At 45.3% G+C, this 21,635-nt stretch overlaps 1 protein-coding gene across 2 annotated transcripts in view; it reads right to left on the reverse strand.

The window, feature by feature from the left end:
* The window catches only part of Mcc (MCC regulator of Wnt signaling pathway), a 326,031-nt gene that overhangs the window by 216,367 nt on the left and 88,029 nt on the right, over window positions 1–21,635 (reverse strand). The window contains exon 1 of one of the 2 annotated variants that reach the window (XM_006977669.4): window positions 21,360–21,492. The exons of the other annotated variant lie outside the window; for it this stretch is intronic. Coding sequence (XP_006977731.1) covers window positions 21,360–21,416 — 57 coding nt within the window. The 5' untranslated portion in view covers window positions 21,417–21,492. Of the gene's footprint in view, window positions 1–21,359; window positions 21,493–21,635 lie in introns of those variants that run through there. 2 annotated transcript variants of the gene reach the window in all.

Below are 21,635 nucleotides of genomic sequence, written 5' to 3' on the forward strand. Positions count from 1 at the left end.
GAGAGAACTGACTCCAAGTTGTCCTTTGACCCTAACACACACACCTTGGCATGCATGCATTTGCATACATACATATATACATACATACATACATACATACATATGTATGTGTATATATATGTGTGTGTGTGTGTATATACATATACATGTGCGATACTTTTTTTAAATTAGAGGTTTTTCTTTCATTTGCTTGCATTTGCTTTTGAATTTTGTTGTTTTCTTGGTTTTAGTTAATACCAAAAGGGAAATGCAAAGTTAGTTATGAGAGGCTCTGATCTATCATCCATATAAAGACTGTGTGGCTACTGTTTTAATCTCAACACACACACACACACACACACACACACACACACAGCGAGAGAATGCGAATGTGCTTCACATCCTGTCAGGTTAATGTGTTCTCCGGTCTTCCTCTTTTCCTAACAGATTTACATAAATGATAAAGAAGCAGTGTAATTACCTTCTTTGATTTGAAATTGGACTCTCTCATGCTCATTTTAGCATAACCAAGTGGTAGAAAACTCCTTGAATGGCAAAACATCATCATTTCTTTCTCAGTGACTTGCAATTACCAGGACATATTTGTCCACATTAGTAGGCACTCTCCTTCCCAACAGCTAACCTAGAGACAGGACGAAGTCCATCAGGATTCAGGCACCACCGGTAACAAAACATAATTAGCTTTTTGAGATTTACGAGCTGATTCTGTCCACAAGATACAGTAATGATTCTTTTAAAAATGAACCTGATAAAGCTCAGATTGCAAAGAGACACTTCCGTGAATCAGTTCTGGGGAATTACTGCATCCTAGCTGATGAGGCTGCTTTTGCTCTGTTTTCCTTCATCTGCATTTTCAATTTCAAGCTAATAAAACCACTACAGTGTGGAAGCAGCACAGAATCACACGCATACACAAATAACATTAATCAGGTGGCGCCCGATTCTCGAGGCCACTGACCAGAGCAACTGTAAAACTGGGGCAAGAAGTTGGGAACGAAGTTGTTGGTGCTTATTCTGTCTCGCTGTTGTGGAAACATTAGCGAATGGACAGGCAGCTACTAGGTCCAGGAGACTAGAGAGAACGTAAAGGAATCTCCAAATCATCTTTACTGGAGGTGTTCTGTGCTAAAAGGGGCACTAGAAAACTTTCTGGAATAGGAAGAAAAATTCCTCCCAAGGAGGAAAATGACTCATTTCGAATTATAGAATCATTGTGTAGGTCCTACCAAGAATGGGGATACCAAAACATGTGTCCTTTCCCTCCCAGCAGGCCAAGTCCCATCACCATCTCCAGCATACCATGGATCAGCAGAGCCCCACTTGCTCAGGGGTTTCTAAACTGCCACATATAACACAGGTATTCACAGATGAGGGTCTAGGTCTTAGGGGACATTCTAATGAAGATGGAGGTCAGGGAATTTGTGCTGTATTCTGCCATGGTAACATCGTTCTCGGTTGGCTTTTCTTTGATTTCTGGGACTGTATCAGGTATTACAGAGGAACAGCAGAACACAAAATACCAGCCACGCCAGCTGCTGAAAATAATAAGCTTGTCAAGGAGGCGCAATGTAAACAACAGAAACAAGGCCCAGCCACATTCAAGCATGTATAAATGTGTAAGTGAGCATGCACACACGAAACCCAACGTGAGTTCTAAAATATGAGCGAAAGTCAACACTTTGGTGGTGCCAAAGCAACTTCAAGGAATGAGAACAGAGGAGGATATTTTCATGGTCAAACTTCATTAATTGAGGAAATTATGAATAACACTATGCAAATGGCCTTGATAACAAAGAGCAGCAATTGTTTTGTTCATAATAAACTGAATGAAACGATAGTGGCTGGCATCATTCAGGACAGTCCAAGAAGCTCTTCTGTCACAAAATACACTGTCACAACACCTCCTTCCTCAACCTCCCACGACTGGCCACCACACTGTAATCCTAATTCTACCCTAACTAGGAGCTCCTCTTGGGACTAATGTGTGTATATGAATGATAGCTATGGGAAGCTACCTCTGCTCATACATCACTGAACAATGTTCACCAACAGCTGTATCACGCAGGGTAATGCCTTCTAGAACTGAAGAGTGCCAAAACAAGGATTTACTTCTGGCAGCCTAGACAGAGAACTCACTTCCTACGAGCTGTCACAACATGCAGTAGTAGAGGGAAGCAGAAATTCCGATCACAGGCATCAGAAACTGCTCTGTTCCTCCCTCTGTGTTGCTACTGATAGTCTAATTCTTAGGAAGGCAACTTGGTCTCCAGCAAGGAGGAAAAACCAGTAGGGAAGCATCTGTATTGAGCCCAGATAATTTAATTTGGACTAAAAATACTGCGAAAGCTAATGAAATTGAAGCCAGACTAGCGCTCTGGAAATTATTTGCCATCATTCAAATGGTCAGGTTTCTACTACCGGTCTCTTTGACTGGCCTCATTCCACACTATACCGGAATCATCGAGTGTGAATGCTTTCATCATCCGAGTTCCCACAGTCTACTCTACTCCTATAAATACTCCTTTCTGAATGAATGTTATATCTCGCGCGTGAGAAAATTTTGTGCTGAGTGACATTTCTAGCTAGTAAGCCAGGCTCCGACAGCTCCTGTGCCATGCCTGAATTTCCAGCCTGGCGTTCAACATGCCAGGGAAATGGGAACAAGAAAAACAAGGCCAGCTTGCAGATGGCTTCCCTCACACAGCTTGCAGCCTTTTCCTCACTTCCGGAAAGCAGCAAAAAAAACAAAAACAAAACAAAAAACCCTGAGACTATACTGGCCACCAGAGCTGCCAGCCAGGGGACCATCCAAAGTATGCCAGGGGATTAATGAGATCCTAAGAGGGGGAGGGTGGGCTAAGGAAGGGGGGATGACACAAAGACACCAGGGGAGGCTGCAACTGACCCTCCCCCGTTCCGCCTCAAAAATAGTTACTTGGATTCCCTGGTCCAACTGATTACATGACATGGTTTGCCAAATCAGTGGGTTAAATGTTTTAGATTAGCATTTTGGTAATATCCACTTTAAACAAAAATTAAGTCAGGCCTCTAACTATAGACTTGTGCTCAGCAAACAGTTCAATTTAGGGACTTCCAAGAGATAATCTTCTTGTTATTTACAGGAAGGCACCACTAAAGCAGACACACACTGGCATAAAACTCAGCAGCTCCTGTGATTAGGGCAGACTCCACTGTGCTCTGGGGAATCTAAGGTTGGTCCACAGGGGCCGGGGTTGGAGCTCAATGGTACTGTTGCAGAACTTGGGGGTCACAGCCTATGCCCCAAGCCAGGTCCAGCCACACTTCCTCATTAACCCACTAAAAAGCCCAAATTTAAAATGCAGGAAAAGGAGATTTATTCAATGTGGCTCCACTGGGAAGAGCAACAAAGAAATCCATTGAAGACCCTTCCCTCCCCAGTCTTCTTTGAGGTCCTGAAGGGAGATCAAAGTTGAAGCCAGCCACAGTCCAGGTCAAGGTGTGGTCCCACCCACCATTGACCCATCATTATCTGGGCTTTGGTCCCTTCCTGTAAGGTGGTCCGATGAGTTGTTACAACTGTGCTAAGTCTCTTTCTGGGAAACAAGTTCCCAATCTTGCTGGTCACCTTTTCCTTCTCACAGCAGGAGTCCTGGGGGAAATTCCACTTTCTTTGGGGTCCATTGTTTCAGTAGACCAATAGATTAAGGCACAGTGTGGCTTTAGAATGTCTTCATGTATAGTAGACAACATGTGCGTGGCCCTGGGTTTGATTCCACAGACACACACATGCACATGATTAGATTTGTCCAGACAGTTGTATTTAACAAGAGAGTCATATTATTAGATATTCGAGGGAAATACTTTTTTAAAAACATCATTCTAAAATTAGTTTGTCTTGGAGATTTAAACTAACACCACCACCCACCACCACTACCCCCAGGTCCCCGGGCGCCGGCGCCTCCCCCCCCCATACCCCATGGATCAGAATGCCAAGGCCACAGCAGCCACGGGTCACTCTGGTCCTCATGGGTAACCAGGACGGGAGCTGGTGTGGCAGCCCAGGCTGGCTCTCTCTGCCCCAGCCGCTTCCTCACACCTGCAATAGTCCTCCAGCATTTGAAAGGCATTCTCCAGCAGCAGGCACAGGCTATAAAGCAAGCAGGCTGGGGTAGAACAGCAAGCACATGGTTCCAATTTATTATATAGCCTGTTGTTTAGTCTCTTCAAACACCGACCTACCTCTGTAGTCTTTAGACTTCTGTACAAAGACCACCCCGGGGCCTCAAGGTATCCTCGTTTTGAATTCCATAAGATCAGAGGCTAACGCTGAACAGTATACTCCTCCGTTGTTTTACTTAAACCCATCTTCTTGATTCAGCCTAGCCCCTAACCTTCTCCACACCTTTCTTTGGCTTTCTTCAGTCTAGTCCCTGACCTTCTCCATGCCTCTCTTCGGCTTTCCTCTTGTCTCCTCTTAAAGATACAGCCTCTCTTTCCACAGCTTTTCTTCCTACAGTTGGCTACCTCCATCCAACTACAGTTCAAAAATATTCATTGGTGGGCCCAGGGAGATGGTTCAGTGGGTAGGGTGTCTGCTATCAAGTCCCAGGACTTCAGCTCCATCCCCAGGATCCACTGTAGGAAGTGCTGATTCCTGCAGGTCGTCCTCTGACTTCCATGTGTACATTCAAAACAAATAAAATTTAATGTTTGTAGAATATTAAATGGAAAAATTAAAGAAGTTAAAAAAATATAAGATAGAAGCTGGGCTGTGGTGGCACACTCCTTTAATCCCAGCACTCGGGAGGCAGAGGCCGGCGGGTCTCCATGAGTTCGAAGCCAGCCTGGGCTATAGAGTGAGTTCCAGGACAGGCTCTAAAGCTACACAGAGAAACCCTGTCTCAAAAAACCAAAAAATAAAAAAATAAGATGGATAACTTTTATTACAATATACCTCTCAATTTTAATATTAGTTACTGTTGTTAGCCTGTAAGTTGTACTGGGTCATAGGTATGCAGTTCCAAGAATAAACAGAGTATATGCCAATTCTGCCAAGTTCAGGTACTCAAAGGGGGTCTTTTCGTATATCCCCTACAAGTAAGAGGACTGCTTTGTAAAAGAAGAGAAAGTCATATAGGTACATCATTTATATAAAAACTTTTAAAGCAATATATTTATTCAATAGGCAATTAAATACATGGTAACTAAGATTGACCATTAAAACTTAAAATTGGATTTCTGAAAAGAAAACATCAATGTGAAGAAACACAGCATGTAATACCATAAAATCTCAATATGAAGCTTTTAAAGTAATACTAATTTTAAAAATATATCAAATGTTACCTGATAGTAGGCTCACAACACTATTACGAATCTATTTTCCAAAGTTTCATAAATATGAATTACTTTTACACTGACACTTGCTTAACTTACTCCATTCTACCATTTCTTTGACCCACAAGGGGACCCTTTCATACAATGTGATACTAATCCGATTGTTATTTAAAATGATATTGAAGAACCATGACTTAAAAATAACATACCCTGCTTTGAAGGTAGATTCTGAGTCATAAGCATATGTTTATTACATGGAAGAGAAGGCATGGAGCTTCAGCCTGCATCTGAGTCCACACTGTACCTACCACTTGGCTTTCTTCATACTGCTTCATATATGATACAGGAAGCAAAAGCACCCACAATGGAGAGAATATAGAACAGGCTCATCCATCAACCACCTGCATTGTGAATGAAGAGTGATTCCCAGGGAATCTGAATGTGTGATATTTTACACGGACACTACCCAGGCATCCAAACTTGATTGGAAAAACCTCATGAACGCCATAAAAGCACAATGAACTCTGACATTTTAAAAAACTCAGATTCATCGAGTGAATTTTAACTCTATCATTCCTATTGGATTAAGAATCGTTCACCCAAGAAAAGCAATTAACATATTTCTGTCAGTTGCAAATGAATTTTAACTGCGGTGTGGCATTTCCTCTATATGAGAAAGGTTTTTTCCCTCCCATACAGGGCACTATTATCTATAGAATATTGGTATGGAGATAATTCCCTTGACCTTCAGCTGGAAACAAGACCCCAATCTTAAACACCAAGCTTCTTCTCTAATTTGGAAAGAGGCTTTTATAAGATTAAAGGTACTAGGTTAGCATTCTCATGAATTCTAACAATTTTACTTTTCATTAACCAGAACATCAATATGAAATATGCATTTAGTGATGCTAATTACCATTGATGAGAAATTTGGGATATCGGAACTGTTGCTGTGGTCCATCAAACAACCCGGGTTTTGTTGTATGGAAAAATAACACATTTCTAAAAGTGTAGATTCAGCTGTGTGTGCACACGTACACAGATTTTCAGCTGCATGTGAAGAACAGTCAGTGTCAGGTGTTTTCCTCAATTGCTCTCCAATTTATTTTTTTGAGACAGGGTCTTTTACTGAACCCGCAGCTCACTGATTTGGCTAGACTGGCTGGCTGATAAGCCCCAAAGAAACTCCCATCTTTACTTCCCCAACACTAGCATTTCAGGATCATGCTACCATGCCCAGCTTTTTACATGGATGCTGGCGATTTGAACTCAGGTCATTAGACTTGCAAGCAAGCCTCTACCCAATAAGTCATCTACCCAAATTTAGCTTTCAACTGAAGGGGAGGAATGCCTAGATGATGAAGCAGAAATAAATTTGCACCACAGTGCTCTGTTATTTCAGCATAGTACCAGTAGAAATACCCCTCGACTTTCCACGAGGTTACATTCTGACAAACTGACTTGATTAAAAATACTGCCAGCTAAAATGCATTCAGTCCACCTAACTTAGAAAGACCACAGCTTAGCAGCACAATGCACTGGGGACCATGGCTTGGTTACCCTCATGGTCTCATGGCTGACTGGAAGCTGTGGCTTGACGTCGCTAAGGAGAACAAAATGTGCAGAATGATGCCAGCTGAGCCACTTCTGAACCACTGTGAAGTTGAAAGATCACAATCACCAGGGGCTGTCTGCACTCCCATCCTTCCCACTTTCAGGTCCTCGGAATGTTCTGGCAGCTCAAGAATAGCCCCTACTCTTCTCTTCTTGAGAGGATACCTGGAGCCACACTCAGTCCTGTGGGATCCGGCCGGAAGCGCAGCTCAAGGATCCCAGTCCACTGAAGAGCGCAGTGAGCTGGGGCTCGGGGCTCACCTTCAGAAGCAAAGGACAAGAAGGGCAGCTAGGATCTCCTTTCGGGGACAGGGACCCTAGAATGCAGCCCAGGCCTCACATCGCTGGTGAATGTATGTGAAAGTAGCTGCCGGGTGTGAGCCCTTTTCTATCTATCTCCAAGTCTAGTCGCACTTTTCACTTCCTTTTTTTTTTTTTTTTTTTTTTTTTTTGAGACAGGGTTTCTCTGTGTAGCTTTGGACCCTTTCCTGGAACTCACTCTGTCGCCCAGGCTGGCACTGAACTCACACAGATCTGCCTGGCTCTGCCTCCCAAGTGCTGGGATTAAAGGCGTGTGCCACCACCGCCCGGCTTCACTTTTCACTTCTTGTCATTCTTAACTATTACGTATATGGTCTCTTGGACTGCAAAACTGCCCTGAGGAGAAATCATTTTTCCAGTCATGGATCATCCCCAACGAGAAGCTCTTGGGAGATATTCCAACGTGGGTAAACAAGCAAGGAGATGGCATTAAAGAGTGCTAAGAGGTAAGTTAGACTCATGAGCACTGTGTCAGATCCCATGATATGTTTGGCACTAACTGGGAACTGAGAAAAGCCTTTTGGACAAGGAGCCGTTACTGAGGGAGCGCGCTGCAGGGAGAGGCATTGGCAGCAGCTTCACTTGAAGCAACAGAAGGAAGGAGGAAGAATTCCGACTACAAGAAGGTTCTTCATTACCCAGGACCCATGCATCTCCTTTTTTCCTGACAGTTACTGAGACCTGAGTTGAAAGTAACGTGTGAGGGCATGGTTTAGTTAGAGTTGATAATTTTTTTTTTTTTTTTTTTTTTTTTTTTTTTTTTTTTCCGAGACAGGGTTTCTCTGTGTAGCTTTGCGCCTTTCCTGGAACTCACTTGGTAGCCCAGGCTGGCCTCGAACTCACAGAGATCCGCCTGGCTCTGCCTCCCGAGTGCTGGGATTAAAGGCGTGCGCCACCACCGCCCAGCTAGAGTTGATAATTTATACCACAAAATGAAACATTGACAAAAGGAAGCCCGGAGAGAAGTAGAGTCAAGGGTTTCAAACACTCTAGCCCTGGAAAGTACCAGGTTAAGGACACTGCTAACCAAGGCTTAGAGCTAGGACAACTATCAGGGTCTTTCTCACCTGGCTGGCTCTAGATCCTTCCCCTCGACAAACAAAGCAAACTCCTTACCAGCTTCAAAACACCAGCTGACTATGCAGCCTTTCTTGCCCTTTGATGGGCAGACAACACCCAGTTACACGGAGAAACAGATCTTTATTGCCTTGGGGCACATCCCAAATCCTTCCTAATTCCTCAAGCAAAGCTCTTCTCTGCCCTCCAGATGCTGCTCCTCCTGCAACCGCTGCCCCTGCAAAGCCAAGCTCCTATCCCACCCACACTGCTGTATCCTGCCACTTGCAGGAGAATCCACCCACTCAATTAACTGTTATACAGCCCATGCATACAGTCCTCCAGTCCTCATGCCGCCTCGTTTAGTCACAGGTGGTAGCTCTCCCTCACCCATGTTCTGCCTTTGAGCTCAGTTTCTGCACACAAAACCAATGGGCAACACTATTCAGGAGGCAAAATTAGACAAGTTCAAAATAAACATTTAGGGGCTGGAGAGGCGGCTCAGCCAGGAAAGTGCTAGCCATGTAAACACAAGAACCCGAGTCAACCCCAGCACCCATGGGAAAGAGTTGGGCACAGGGTACATCTATGATGCCAGCATTGAGTAAGCGTAGGAAGTAGGATCCCTCAGGCTCGCGGCCAAATCTGCGAACTCCAAGTTCAAAGGGAGACCTGTCTTAAAAGCACGGCTGAAAGTGAAAGAAGACACCAGATGCCAACCTCTGGTCTGTACATGTAAATGTGCACATGAGCGTGCTAGCATGCACACATGCACACACACACATTTTGGGATATTAGCTTAAAATGTGGTGCATTCATTCATGCTGTCAAATACTTGTTTAATGATGCCGAGATGTGTTGCATTCTTTTATGCTGCATTTGTTTAAGTCTGTAAAGCTGTGTTACTTTGCCTGTCTAAAACACCTGATTGGTCTAATAAAGAGCTGAACAGCCAATAGCTAGGCAGGAGAGAGAAATAGTCAGGGCTGCCAGGCAGAGAGAATAAATAGGCAGAGAAATTTAGGCTTGAGAGAAGAGGGAAGAGTGAGAAAAGGAGATAGATAGAAGGATGCCAGGGGCCAGCTACCCAGCCACACAGTCAGCCACAGAGTAACAAGAGAAGAAAGATATACACACTAAAGAAAGGTAACAAGCCCAGAGGCAAAATGTAGTTAAAGAGAAACTGGAAAATTTGTTAGAAAAGCTGGCTAGAAACAAGCCAAGCTAAGGCCTGATATTTGTGAGTAAAAATAAGCCTCTATGTATTTATTTGGGAGCTAGGTGGCAGGCCCCCAAAGAATAAAAACAACCAACTACACACACACACACACACACACACACACACACAGAGGAAATTTAAAGCAATTAGTCCTGAGACTCATTAGCTCATTAACATTCTTTAAGACAAATATCCTTTATTTCCAAAGACAAGTCAAATCCATCACCATCCTTTAAACAGAATAAACCCAGCTAAGACTCACCTATATTTGAGTCAAGGTTGTTCCCAAGTCCTGCACTTCTGGCATGGATATCAAGGAAGGAAAAGCATCAGCAGGCAGAGAAACACTCAGGAGCCCTGGACATTGTTCTCATGACACGTTAGCCTACACTCAAGAGCTTGTTTGAAATTCCAGCAGTGCTCACAGTTACAGCTCCTAATGCCTCTGTTTATAAAGCACTTCTCCGCTTGGCACTGACTGTGGGAGTGAGCTCTGTAGTGAGCCATGTCATTATCATTACCACCACAGCTGAAAGAACTACTACTAACCACGGACTACACAAGATAAACAGGGGGTTGTGTCCCCAGTCCCCGAGGTGGGGGAGGAGCCACGCACACTTATTATCACTATTTTATAAAGGGAAACATGCAGCTCAGAAAGGTAACTTTTCACAGATCACCCAGCTGGAAAGTAGCAGGGCTCTGACTTCAGGGGCCACAGCTTTACAAACATAGGCTTTTAGGGAGACAAACTCCAAAACATGACCTACGGGAGAAGTCAGTAAGGATGGCCAAAAAACCAGAGGCCTCTCCTAGCCACTGAACATATTATCCTGTCCCTAATATGTCTTCATTGCTAGCTGGGGACATTTTAATGCCAGATAAAAACATCCAACTTTTGACACTTAGGGAATTAGTGGGTTTGATGGCAGCTTTATCAGCATCGGGCATTTTCCTCCACAATAACTTCCCATAAGTTCAGAACACATTTTCACAACAGTTCAGGGGCCCCAAATGAGAAGCAGGCTTTGAAGTCACTTTATCAACTGTGCCAAAAGGGATAGGTGCTTCTGCTCCATTCAGGGGAGAGAGGGAGAGAGGGGGGGACAGAATGAGATGGAGAAGGGAGGGAGGGAGACTGAGAGAAAGGTGGGGGGAGAGGGAGGGTGATAGAAAGGAAGAGGGAGAGAGAGAGAGAGGTCAAGACATACAGAAGAGTGAAAAACAATGAATGAATCCCAAAATTGATTTTTAAATGGGCCTACTCCATATTGGGAATAAATCTTCCTGCCCTGGTCCAAATCACCTCCTTTAGCGAAGGCACAGTCATCTCAAACCCCTCCCGGTCTGCTGTGCCCTCAGCTGAACACTAATCAGAGTGCTCCCTACGAAGCGTGGAAATAAATTTGATTTTGGTTTAACCAGGATTAGATTCTGAGCACCAAGAAATTAAAAATAACCTTTATCTAATCTAGCAGACCAGCCTCAGACGTCCTGGCAACTCTCCACAGGCCCCTCTTGCTGAGCCTCCCTCCTAAAATTCTTCTCCAGCAACTGTGAAATCACAGTGTGAGGTGGAAAGACACAACTCTTCACAGGGCCTGGTTGCAATTCTTAACTCTGTGTTTGCCTAGCTTGGCTAGATCGTGTTCTTTGTGAACAGAACTGCCCAGTGTCCATCTGTGAAAGGCACTTTTGCCCCCAAAGGGAATCAAAACTCACTTACTCCCGAGGACCTTGGGGTCTCCTGGGCATAGGCAACCAATATTTATTTTATATGGAGAAGTGATTCCCTTGCAAGCCTCATTCTATACTCACTCTCACTCTGTTGGGAAATACCAAAGAGGGAACACTGTACAAAGACTAATGCAGACAAAATCAGACATGAACAAAAGGCAGCTGATACCTGCAGTATATAAAGAATTCCCACCATCACCATCATCATCATCATCATCATCATCAACACACACACACACACACACACACACACACACACACACACACACACACAGTGAACAGTCAGCCCACCTCACTAGTCCCCCAAACAGAACACAACTTCCTTTCTTGAGTACTCAACCTGATAAGACCTGACAAACAATCAGTGTTAGTGAAAACCTACTGAGGGCAGCTTACAATACACCCCAGACCCAAGTTAGAGCTAAAAATTAAAATTTTAACAGTGTGAGCTCGGAGCTGTTGTAAATAGACAAGATTCACCAATAATCTCCCCTCTTAGAATGGAGGTTACAAAATATGCACTTTAGTGAGAATACGCCCCAATACAGTTCAAGGTGAGGCAGAAAAAGATGAAAACGTGTATATTTAACAAACAAAGGAAAAAAGGTTCCTATGTTTCTGCCTCTTCTTCCAGCTAGTGAGCCAGCTTCAGGCCTCAGTTTCCTCATCAGGTTTGAAGAAGACAGTGTACCAAAGATAAGCATCCATGGACCAGAAGTACCCCTTAGTGTGGCTGTATACTTACCAGGCATCTCCCTGCCAAACAGCCAGGCACTTCCTGATCACAACCTCATTGCCAAACAGCTTTTCACAAATCAAAAGGCACCAGCATTCAGGTCTCCCCGGAGCTGCTTCTGGTATAAATCACTTAAGTGGTATTGAGGTTGGTGATAAAATGGGTGATGGGTGGAGTGGGGGAGGGGGGAGGAGAGGGGGCAGGAGGGGGGAGGGGAGAGTCTAAGGCACTGAAGGAAATGCAGAGCCTAGTTTTCCTGACTCAGAACCTACCTGGCTTCCATCAGCACTGAACCATCAGTCAAGGTACAGCAACTTTCAAATCACTCTTGGCCAGTGTCCATGCCACTTGGTACTTTTAAGGGAAAAATGAATTCAAATATTCTGATCATATCCAAAACTAATCAGTTTTTAATGGCACAATTATCTCTGTTATAGAAGATAGTGCAGTTTAAAAGTTTAGCAAAAGGATAAGCACTTCCAGACTTAGGGCTTTTGTTGTTGCTAATACTTCCTCTCTCCCACATCTCACCCATCACGTCACACCGCCAACGAAATGCATACACGTGTGTGTGTGTGTGTGTGTGTGTGTGTGTGTGTGTGTGTGTGTGTGTAAGATTAAAAAATAAATTCAGGCCAAGTCTCAACAATCTCCAGAAGAATCCATATCTTTCCCAGGATTTAGGAAGCCCTAGGTGATACAATGGGACCCAAATCTGTGATGCATCTCTTCTCATGCCTCTTTGCTCCGTGTGCTATTTGTGACCTCAGCTCCTCCCATGCTCCTTTGCTCTATGTGTCCCCGTTTTCTCTTACTCCTTTCAGACCTTAGTCTCTGACTCCACTAGAGAGGTCTTCCTGATCACGATAGAGCAGCCGCTCTCTTCCTTCACGCTTGCCTCTTCCTCCATAGGACACATTACCGGGCACACACCTACACATGTGCCTTGGGTGGCTCCCATCGGAATGTAAGGTCCATTAGAACAAAGACTCCATCAGTTTGTGTTTGCTGTACCCCCCCAGACCGAAGAGAGCATCTGGCATACAATATTGATTGAATACATGAGTGGGGAAGACAGAGCAAGGCACAGACATGAATGACCAAACTAAATTTCACCAAGTATGTACCTCAACCAAAAGAGAACAGTAGTCGGTCCATCTCACCCCTCACCCTGAACTATTGGGGAGCAATGCAAGCAGGTAACTTGGAAGTCTGTCAATGTCCTGCCTCCTCGCCTATCAAACAGAAGCTGAACATCAAGTGATTAGTTGTGCTTAGGATGGGCTGGTAAGGATTTCAGGGCATCCCAAAGGAGGCAGTCACACATGTGGGCTGTAATAGGTGTTCAGAACACCAATGAGCAAGGACAGAGTACACTTGGAGAGGCCACAAGGGTTATGGAGGAGAACCAAGAGTCCAAGGAAACCAAGTGTTCTGCAAACAGGTTCATAAAACTCATAGGAAAGCAAGGACAAGCAATTACTCCCACTCTCCCCAATCAACCAAGCGGAGATGCTGCTGCTTTCCTAATTGCAGCCTTTCGAGCTGGCATTCTTCCCCTTGATAACTTCTCTAGGACGTTTCATAAATCCAGTTGAGGTTAGCTGACTTACACACACTGTGAGGCTTCATGAAAGCTTCTATTTACCAGGAGTCAAACACGAGAACTTCTGGGCTCTAGGCCGCTTGTCTCACCCTGCATTCCAGACACTCATAAAATCTCATGACCAGGGCTCTGCCTCCCAATACCCTGCCAACCCAAGCCCCGCGTGTCTTTCCCCAGACAAGCTTCCCAACCAGCCTAGCTTTTACTGCACAGTCAATGAGCCAAATCTACAGTTTTCTTTCTGAATCAATAGCTGCTAAGTTTGGAATTTTTTTTTTCCCCTAAGGGGTTTTCTTTGTCCAGGCTTCACATCTTTGCTGACTCAAGCACTATCTTGAAGGATTTGCACAGATACAACCTTAGTCACTCATTATGATAATGTGAGCCTTCCAAAAATAAAAGAGAGAGAGAGAGAGAGTCTCCTTTCTCCTGTGTAATGACTTTAGCTGTTTCTAGTCAGCAAGAGAAAAAAGGACATTCATATGAAAGACAGAGAAGCCCTGTGGTCCGGTCAATATTTGCTCTGCTGATGTAACTTGTTTGTGCAATCCAGGTAACTTCTCTTCAGAGGATGAAGAGAGCAGGGCTGGGCGTTGGGTTCAATGAGGGACAGTTCAAGAGAACAACCACGTACGATGGACCATGACATTCCCTCATGCAAATAACCTGGGCCCTACAAGTTGTGAGCCTTCTGTATTTCTTTATTCATCTACGTATTTTCAGTCTTGTCCAGTTGTACTATCTGGCCACCCCAAACTCCTCTCCCAGAATGTGAGTAATACATAACATATAATCCCGCTTTTCTAGGATGTGCTCATCAACGGCTTAGTTTTGCTGTGAATGCAGATTCAAACTTCCAGTTGGCTCCTCCCCTAAGAGGAAGCCTTCCTTGTGAATTGCGCTGGGGAAATCACCATTAAGCACCCAAGGCTTTATTTCCTAAGCATCACCATTATGACATTCTCTACACCAGTTAAATCTACCCACTCACCCTGGCATCTCAAATCTTGTACCAACATGAACTTCCTGAAGATGAAAACAGTCTGGGGTAGGAGTTAAAAGCTTCAAGCCCACACTGAGCCCACAGTTCTCCTATTCATCCCCACCCCCACCCCACCACCTCACCTATAACCAGCCTAATCCCTGCCCAGCCAACCTGCTCTTACATCACACTTTCTCCTCTTTCCCTGAACTGTGACATCCCCCTGGTTCCAGCCACAGACACCCATCTTTGGCTCCATCCACTTCTCGGCCACTGGCTCTCACACATGGCCTCACCGTGACGGTTAGTACACACTAACCACACAGAGCCTTGGCTGCCAACTTCAGTACCCTCGGCCCCACCGTGATCTGGCCCAACTACAATAGGAACCAGAGCTCTGCCTGCAGGGATGGGAAGAATCATAGTTCTGGTGACAGGGGAGGCTTTCTCCTCCTCATTCTGGTACCTCAGATTTCAAAGCACCAGTCCTCAGGTGCCTGAGTGTGCACAGCCAGGGAGCCAAGGGCCGCTGTGGCGCTATCTCCTCTGCTAAACAAGGGACCATTCCACTCTTATCAGCCCATCTGCTTTCAGGCTCTGGAAACTCAATGCCTGGAATTCTTCTGCCCCTGGAAGGCTGATGGCAGCAGCTCTGGCCCTTTTATTCCAATCATATCCATTTCATTGTTATCAAAAACACATATCTGAGCATTGCTCGGGGATTACAATACAAACCAAGTTAAACAGGTTTGTTAAATAAAACGCTCCCTTCCAAGAACATGTGACCAGAAGCTGAGGGTGGTAACAGAAGCTCATGAAAGGAGGCAGTGTAGAAGGGTGCCACTGTAGAGAAAGGCAGCCTGAGTGCATGTCAAGGCTTACCTCTCCCAGGCTACTTACTCAGCCTTGGTAAGTGTGTCATCGGGGCTAGAAAGATGGCTCACCCGTTCAGAGCACTGTCCAGAGAACCCGGGTTCAATTCCCAGCACCACATGGTGGCTCACAGCTGTCTGTAACTCCAGTTCCAGGGGACCTGATACCCTCGCAGAGACTAAAGATCATGTGTGATCATGGGTATGTGTCCGTGTGTGGAAGTCAGAGAACACCTTTGAACTTTCAGGAGTTAAGTCTCCCATGGCGGCTTCTGGAGCCTGAATTCAGGTCATCAGGCTTTGGGTGGCAAGTACTTCTGTCCACTAAGCTATCTCACGAGACTGATGTCCCACTTTTGAATGTCTCATTTTCTGTATCTGTATCATGACTATGACCATGTCTCTCGTGGCCTTTTGTAACCGTTAAGCAGGTCAGTGGTCCGGTCAGTGCTGTAGAAAATGCTAGGAACTACAAGTCTCAGAAAGAAAAGCTAAAACAAAAAACCACTGCAACTGCTACCAGACATGGGGATTATGGGACCTGGGCCCAGACGGGCTATGTCATTTTGTGGCCTCTGGGGTGGATTAAATATGTTCTCTCTCACTCCTCTCTAGGAGTTACGGAATCCATTTCTTCACTTCTTTGACTAAGGGCTGGTCACACAGCTGTTCCAGACGACAAAAGTGACCCTGTGCCAGCGTCAGTCCTACCTTTTAGGCAATCTAGCAGCAGGACTGGGTGCAGCTCAATTCGCCAGGGTGCTTCCCTAGCACACACAAAACCCTGGGTTTGATCTTCAGCACTACACAAAGTAGGTATGGTGGCACAAGCCTATAACTCCAACATGTGAGCTCAAGAGGCTACAAAGGAAGATCAAGGCCAGCCTGGGCTACACAAGAGCTTATCTTAAACCATTACACACACACACACACATACACACCAAAAAAGAAACCTGGAAGCTTATCCCCAGTCCTGCCATGACATTGGGAAACCGCGAGCAGCAAAAAGAATGGCCTGGAAGAGAAGTTCTGCCAGCCCAGAGGCAAGAGCAGCCTGTCAGCCATGTGTTTATGCCTCTTGCTCTGCTCAGTCACAAGAAAGCCACTCTGAGTGCTGCCAAACAGAAAAATCATGAACAAGACTGCTATATTTTTATTTATTTATCTGTTTCTTTGTTTTTCAAGGCAGAGTTTCTTTGTGTAGCACCAGCTGTTCTGGAACTTAGTTTATAGACCAGGATGGCCTGGAACTCAGAGATTCGCCTGCCTCTGCCTCCCGAGTGCTGTGATTAAAAGTGTACGTCACCATCCCCGGCTAAGACTGCTGTATTTTTATTAAAGATTTCTTTTAATTTTATTTATGTGTGTCTACAATTATGTATCTGTACATGTGTGTGCCTGCCCACAGAGGCCAGAACAGAGTATTGGGTCCCCTAGAGTTGGAGGTTCTGGAAATTAAGAGCCACCCGACTTCCATAGACTTTGGTCCTTGTAAGAACACTAAGCACTCTTAACCACTGAACCATCTCTCCACCCCCATGATTGTTATTTTAAGTGTCTAAATTTTGAATTTGTTAGACAGCTATTGACAATGAAAAAAAAAGAGGAAAAAAAAATCTCAAACCAAGCATTTCATATCAGTTCCAGGAAGGAAAGCAGTCGATACCCATAACTCAAACATCTGTAAGACGCCCACCTATGCCCCAAACTCCACACCATGTCTTGGCATTGCTGTTCCGTTGTTTATTGTCTAAATCAGCACTCAGCAATTTATTACAGTGCCAAGTGAGTCTTAGAAAGACAGACAGAAAGTACAGAGCACGGGGAAACTGGGTGATCTTTCAAGCTGCTTGCAATAGTGATGTAACGTACACATGGTCACACAAAACAGTCTATGTGTCTATGCAAAGAACAGCTTTCTTCCAGAGAGGTGTGCGTCTTAGTCAGAGTGTCACTAAAGCCACAAGGGATGCTGTGCAGCAAGCAAAGGAGGACGGGCCGCAGCACGGCCTCTGCTCTGCTTGGGAGTGGACAGAACGGATGAAAAAGCCTCAAAGAAACAGACAGAAGATGGTATCACTTCATCAGCGGGCAGTCTCTGTAAAGCAATGATGGAGGAGGATTTCTGCCCATTCATTGTTCAAGTAACGCTAAAAGTTCAAAGGATAAAAGTTGACTGCTTCAGATATTTCTTGAAGAAAATAACCTTTCTTCATTGCTGGAGGTTTTAAGGATTACCAGGAAATGGGAAACTTCAAAAACACATTCTGATGTTTCCACATAAATAGGTAGCTGTCTACCAGACAAGCAGATGACAGCTATTCCTCAAGGATGAATCAACTTGAGCTGCATCTCAACACTGCTGCACGTCAAGACATTCTCTTTCCAAAGTCTGACTTGGTCTAAGAGGCGAGCGGAGTGACTGGTTGTGAAACACCATTTACCTCCTTCCTGATCCCACATCTTACAGAGACAGAGGTAACTGCTGGCCTGGCTGAAACGCAAGCCCGTGAGGAAGACAGCAAAGTTTTCCCTTGACAAGCTTTGGCAGAATCGAATCAAATGCTATTGAAAGCATGTTCTATTCTGCATTTTGACTGTGAGGGGGGTGAGGCTGAAGGTGAATTGTTTAATCTTTCAAATTTTTTATTTAGCTGATGATGAAATCCTTCTCTAACCCCATGTTAAAAACAAAACAAAACAAAAAAACAGTCTTTGACAGGGACAGGGACCAGCTAAGAAAACAAATGAGCAATTCATGCTTCTCGAATATCCAGCCCCTCCTGTATTTATTCTCACTACTGATATTGCCAGTTCAAACTTGATGCAAGCATTTTTGGGTGAAAATAAAAATATACTTGAATGTTCATAGATGGAGGCCATTTACCTGCCTATAATCAACTCACAGAAGCTTGACATGCTATCAAATAAAAAGGTTACGAAGAAATCAATTTAAACAGACAAAAAGGAACATGTTGAGGAATTTCCTGTGTCCATCTCAGTTCTTACACCTGCAAAACAACCAATGGTGAACGTTTATCCCTAGGACCCCCCACCTCATGGCCCTGGTAGCCATACTCCCACAGCTGACTCTAGTGCCAGCCACAGAGACCACTCCGTCCACTGGCCACCAGAGAAAAGCTTGCTGCTCCCACTAGGGTGTTAGCAGGTTTCAGCTAGAAACGAAAGTCATTCCCTCTTGCTCAGTGTCAACATATTGTCAAGGAGTGCCTCCTGTGGCTCCAGCTAGAAGGCTCCTGTAGAAGGGTGAAGCTCACAAGTCAATACCAGCAAAAGATCTCTTATTGATGACACTGGGACAATAGTGGGTCCTTTTAGAGACCTTCCTGTCCCAGAAATGCCCAGTGAACAACAGGCATTTCACCCAGCATGTGACCCCTCCAATGACCTCCAGACAGCCTCCAGGCTCCTGGGCAATAAGGAATACTAAAAGGGACCCTGAGTGTTTTATTAGCCATGCTTCCAGGTGAAGAGGGGGGAAATCAACCACCAAGGGGGACGGGGTTGCCTGGCAGTGCATCAAAGGAAAACCAGTGTATACACACACACACATACACACACACACACACACATACACTCTCTCTCTCTCTCTCTCTCTCTCTCTCTCTCTCTCTCTCACACACACACACACACACACACACACACACACACACACGAGAGAGAGAGAGAGAGAGAGAGAGAGAGAGAGAGACAGACAGACAGACAGACAGACAAAGACAGACAGAGAGACAGAGAAAGAGGGAGAGAGAGAGAAGAAACTATACCAAAGACTCAGTGCGAGAAATACAAATAAGCATATTTAGATCTATGGATATTACAGAAAGGATCACTGCCAGAGCAGTTATTCAGATAAATTAAACTGCCATTCAGGGTTCATAGGAATGAACCACACACATCTTGCACTACCAACTCTCTAAATAAATACAAAAGTGAAAATAATCTCCTCGATTGGCTATTGCAACTATATAACCTTCAGGAAAACACGGATGGTAGAGACGGAGATAGAACAACAACTAAACCATGGGAACCACAACTGGTTCTAGAGAAAGTGAAAAACTGAATGGACGCAGATTGAGGACAAGAGTGGGAACTCTGGTGATCTGAGTGCTGTTGACCGGGAACCTTGATGTCCTACGGGACAAGAACATGCCATGTAATCTCAAATCCGATTTCTCCGGCCAGTGCAAGACCACAGGGCACCCTCAATTCTTTCATTTGGTCACAGACTTTACAAGGATGAATTAATACAGGTAGGCCAGGAATGGGCAGCTTTCTTCCAGCTCCAGTGTCCCAAACTCTCTGTCTGAGCTCTTGATAGGCACTCACTGGAATGCTACTGCTATTCAAGTAAACCACATCTCCGTTCTGCATTCCAGCCACTGGCACTGTTCCTTGCTGTCATCAAAGTCTCTTCAGGTGACAGAATGAAAGTGGCTACCTGAGAGAGGCTGAACCAAAGGGGCCTGTCAAAGACCCTTGCCGGGAGATAACCATTAGTGGTTTTCGATTATTGAATGGTTATTAAGTGCTTCTTGGATGGGTTAGTTATGAAGCATGACTCTGGGTTCTAGCTCAGACCTTGCCCTAAACACAAAATGGGCAAAAACTCACCTAGTCCTTCGTGCCTTCCAGCCCTCTCACTTCCATCTGAAAATTCCACCCTCACTAAGCATTTTTTCCAGCCATTCACACAACAGGAGGGTAAGTAAACATGGTGAGTTAGGAGAACTCTCTGCTTCATACAACTAACTCCTCAAATGCTATTTCATGCCAGTGCAAGAAGAAGAGTCATGATACAGGGCGCCAAGCAGGGCTCTCCGTCACTGCCACAGCCCGCTGGAGTTACCGCGCCCATTCCTGGATTTTCCTCAACAGCCCCTCTGCAAAAGTGGCATCCTTTCATTTTTTCCCTTATTTTCTGACGTCACCAATGCTTGCCTCCCACTCATTTTCATTTCCTTCCTCTGGTCCCCCTTCCTCTTTTCAGTCGTACTTTTAAGCGGCACAGATGACCTTTGAGACTTGGACCACCAAACCCGGGCAAGGTGTGAAGAGGGATTCTCCAAAGGGCCCGAAGCAAGAACACAGAGCCTCTCCCATCCCCTGAACACCTGGTTTTATAGCTTTCCCACCACTTTTCATATATTTCATTGGGTCAAACATCCCTACAACTATTTCCCCCCAAAACGTGGCTCTGAGCACCTTCCTGCTCACATATTTGCATACTGTTTGATGCAGATATAATTTCAAAGCGGGTCTCAAACCCTTCAGTGCAAGCCCAGGAATTGCAAATGTGGCCTCAAAGACACAGGAGTCCAGACCCTGGCAGGAAACAAAGTTCCAAGCAGCTTTGATGTGCTTCCTCCCCCTACACCCCTCCCTCGTGCAGGTCATTCATCTCTACCCAGGAAGAGACCACCTTGCCTGAACCCTAGCAAACGCAGCACACGTGGGCGCCAAGTGAGAGATTCAATAATCCGTCCTTTCCCGGTTTCCAGCACAACCACCGCCCCAGCCCCACCAAATTAGTGACTGAGGCTTTAAACTCGGCGTTCCGACTGCCACAAGGAATGTAGCACATAAATAGAGGAGGCGGTAGTGAAGAGACTGGGGTCTAGACTCTTGGAAATAAAACGCCTAGGTGGCTCAGGGAGAGAGCTGTTTCTTTTCTAAGCTACTCGGATCAGAGTGAAATATAAAGCCAGTTCAGGTCGGATCCTGAGTAGCACAAGTTAAAACAAGATCCAGAAAAATCCATCCATCTTCAGTTGCGACGCTTCCAGCCTGGGATCACGAAGGGTGGGGTAGGGAAAGACCAGGGGTGATGCGGGAAGCCCAGGTACCGAAACCCGAGCTCCGGACCTCAAGCAGTTCCTTACCTCGCTCAGCTCGGCTGAGGAGTCGTTGCCATATTTCACCGCAACTCCAGAATTCATGCCTGCACTTTTCAGAGCCAGGCTCGTCCCCAGACCTCGGAGCGTTGGAGCCTGGCTTAGGCTGGATAGCCTGGGCTTGCTCCCCGCCGGCACATTTCAGTCTAGACAGCCATTTTCATCCAGGACAGCGGCGAGGCCGAGGGAGGATGCAGAAGCTCGACACGGAAAGTCCCGCTGGAATCTCACCAGCGAGCCATAGCCGCGCGAGGCTGGGCAAGG

Source organism: Peromyscus maniculatus, chromosome 19, assembly GCF_049852395.1.
Source record: "Peromyscus maniculatus bairdii isolate BWxNUB_F1_BW_parent chromosome 19, HU_Pman_BW_mat_3.1, whole genome shotgun sequence".
NCBI lineage: Eukaryota > Metazoa > Chordata > Mammalia > Rodentia > Cricetidae > Peromyscus > Peromyscus maniculatus.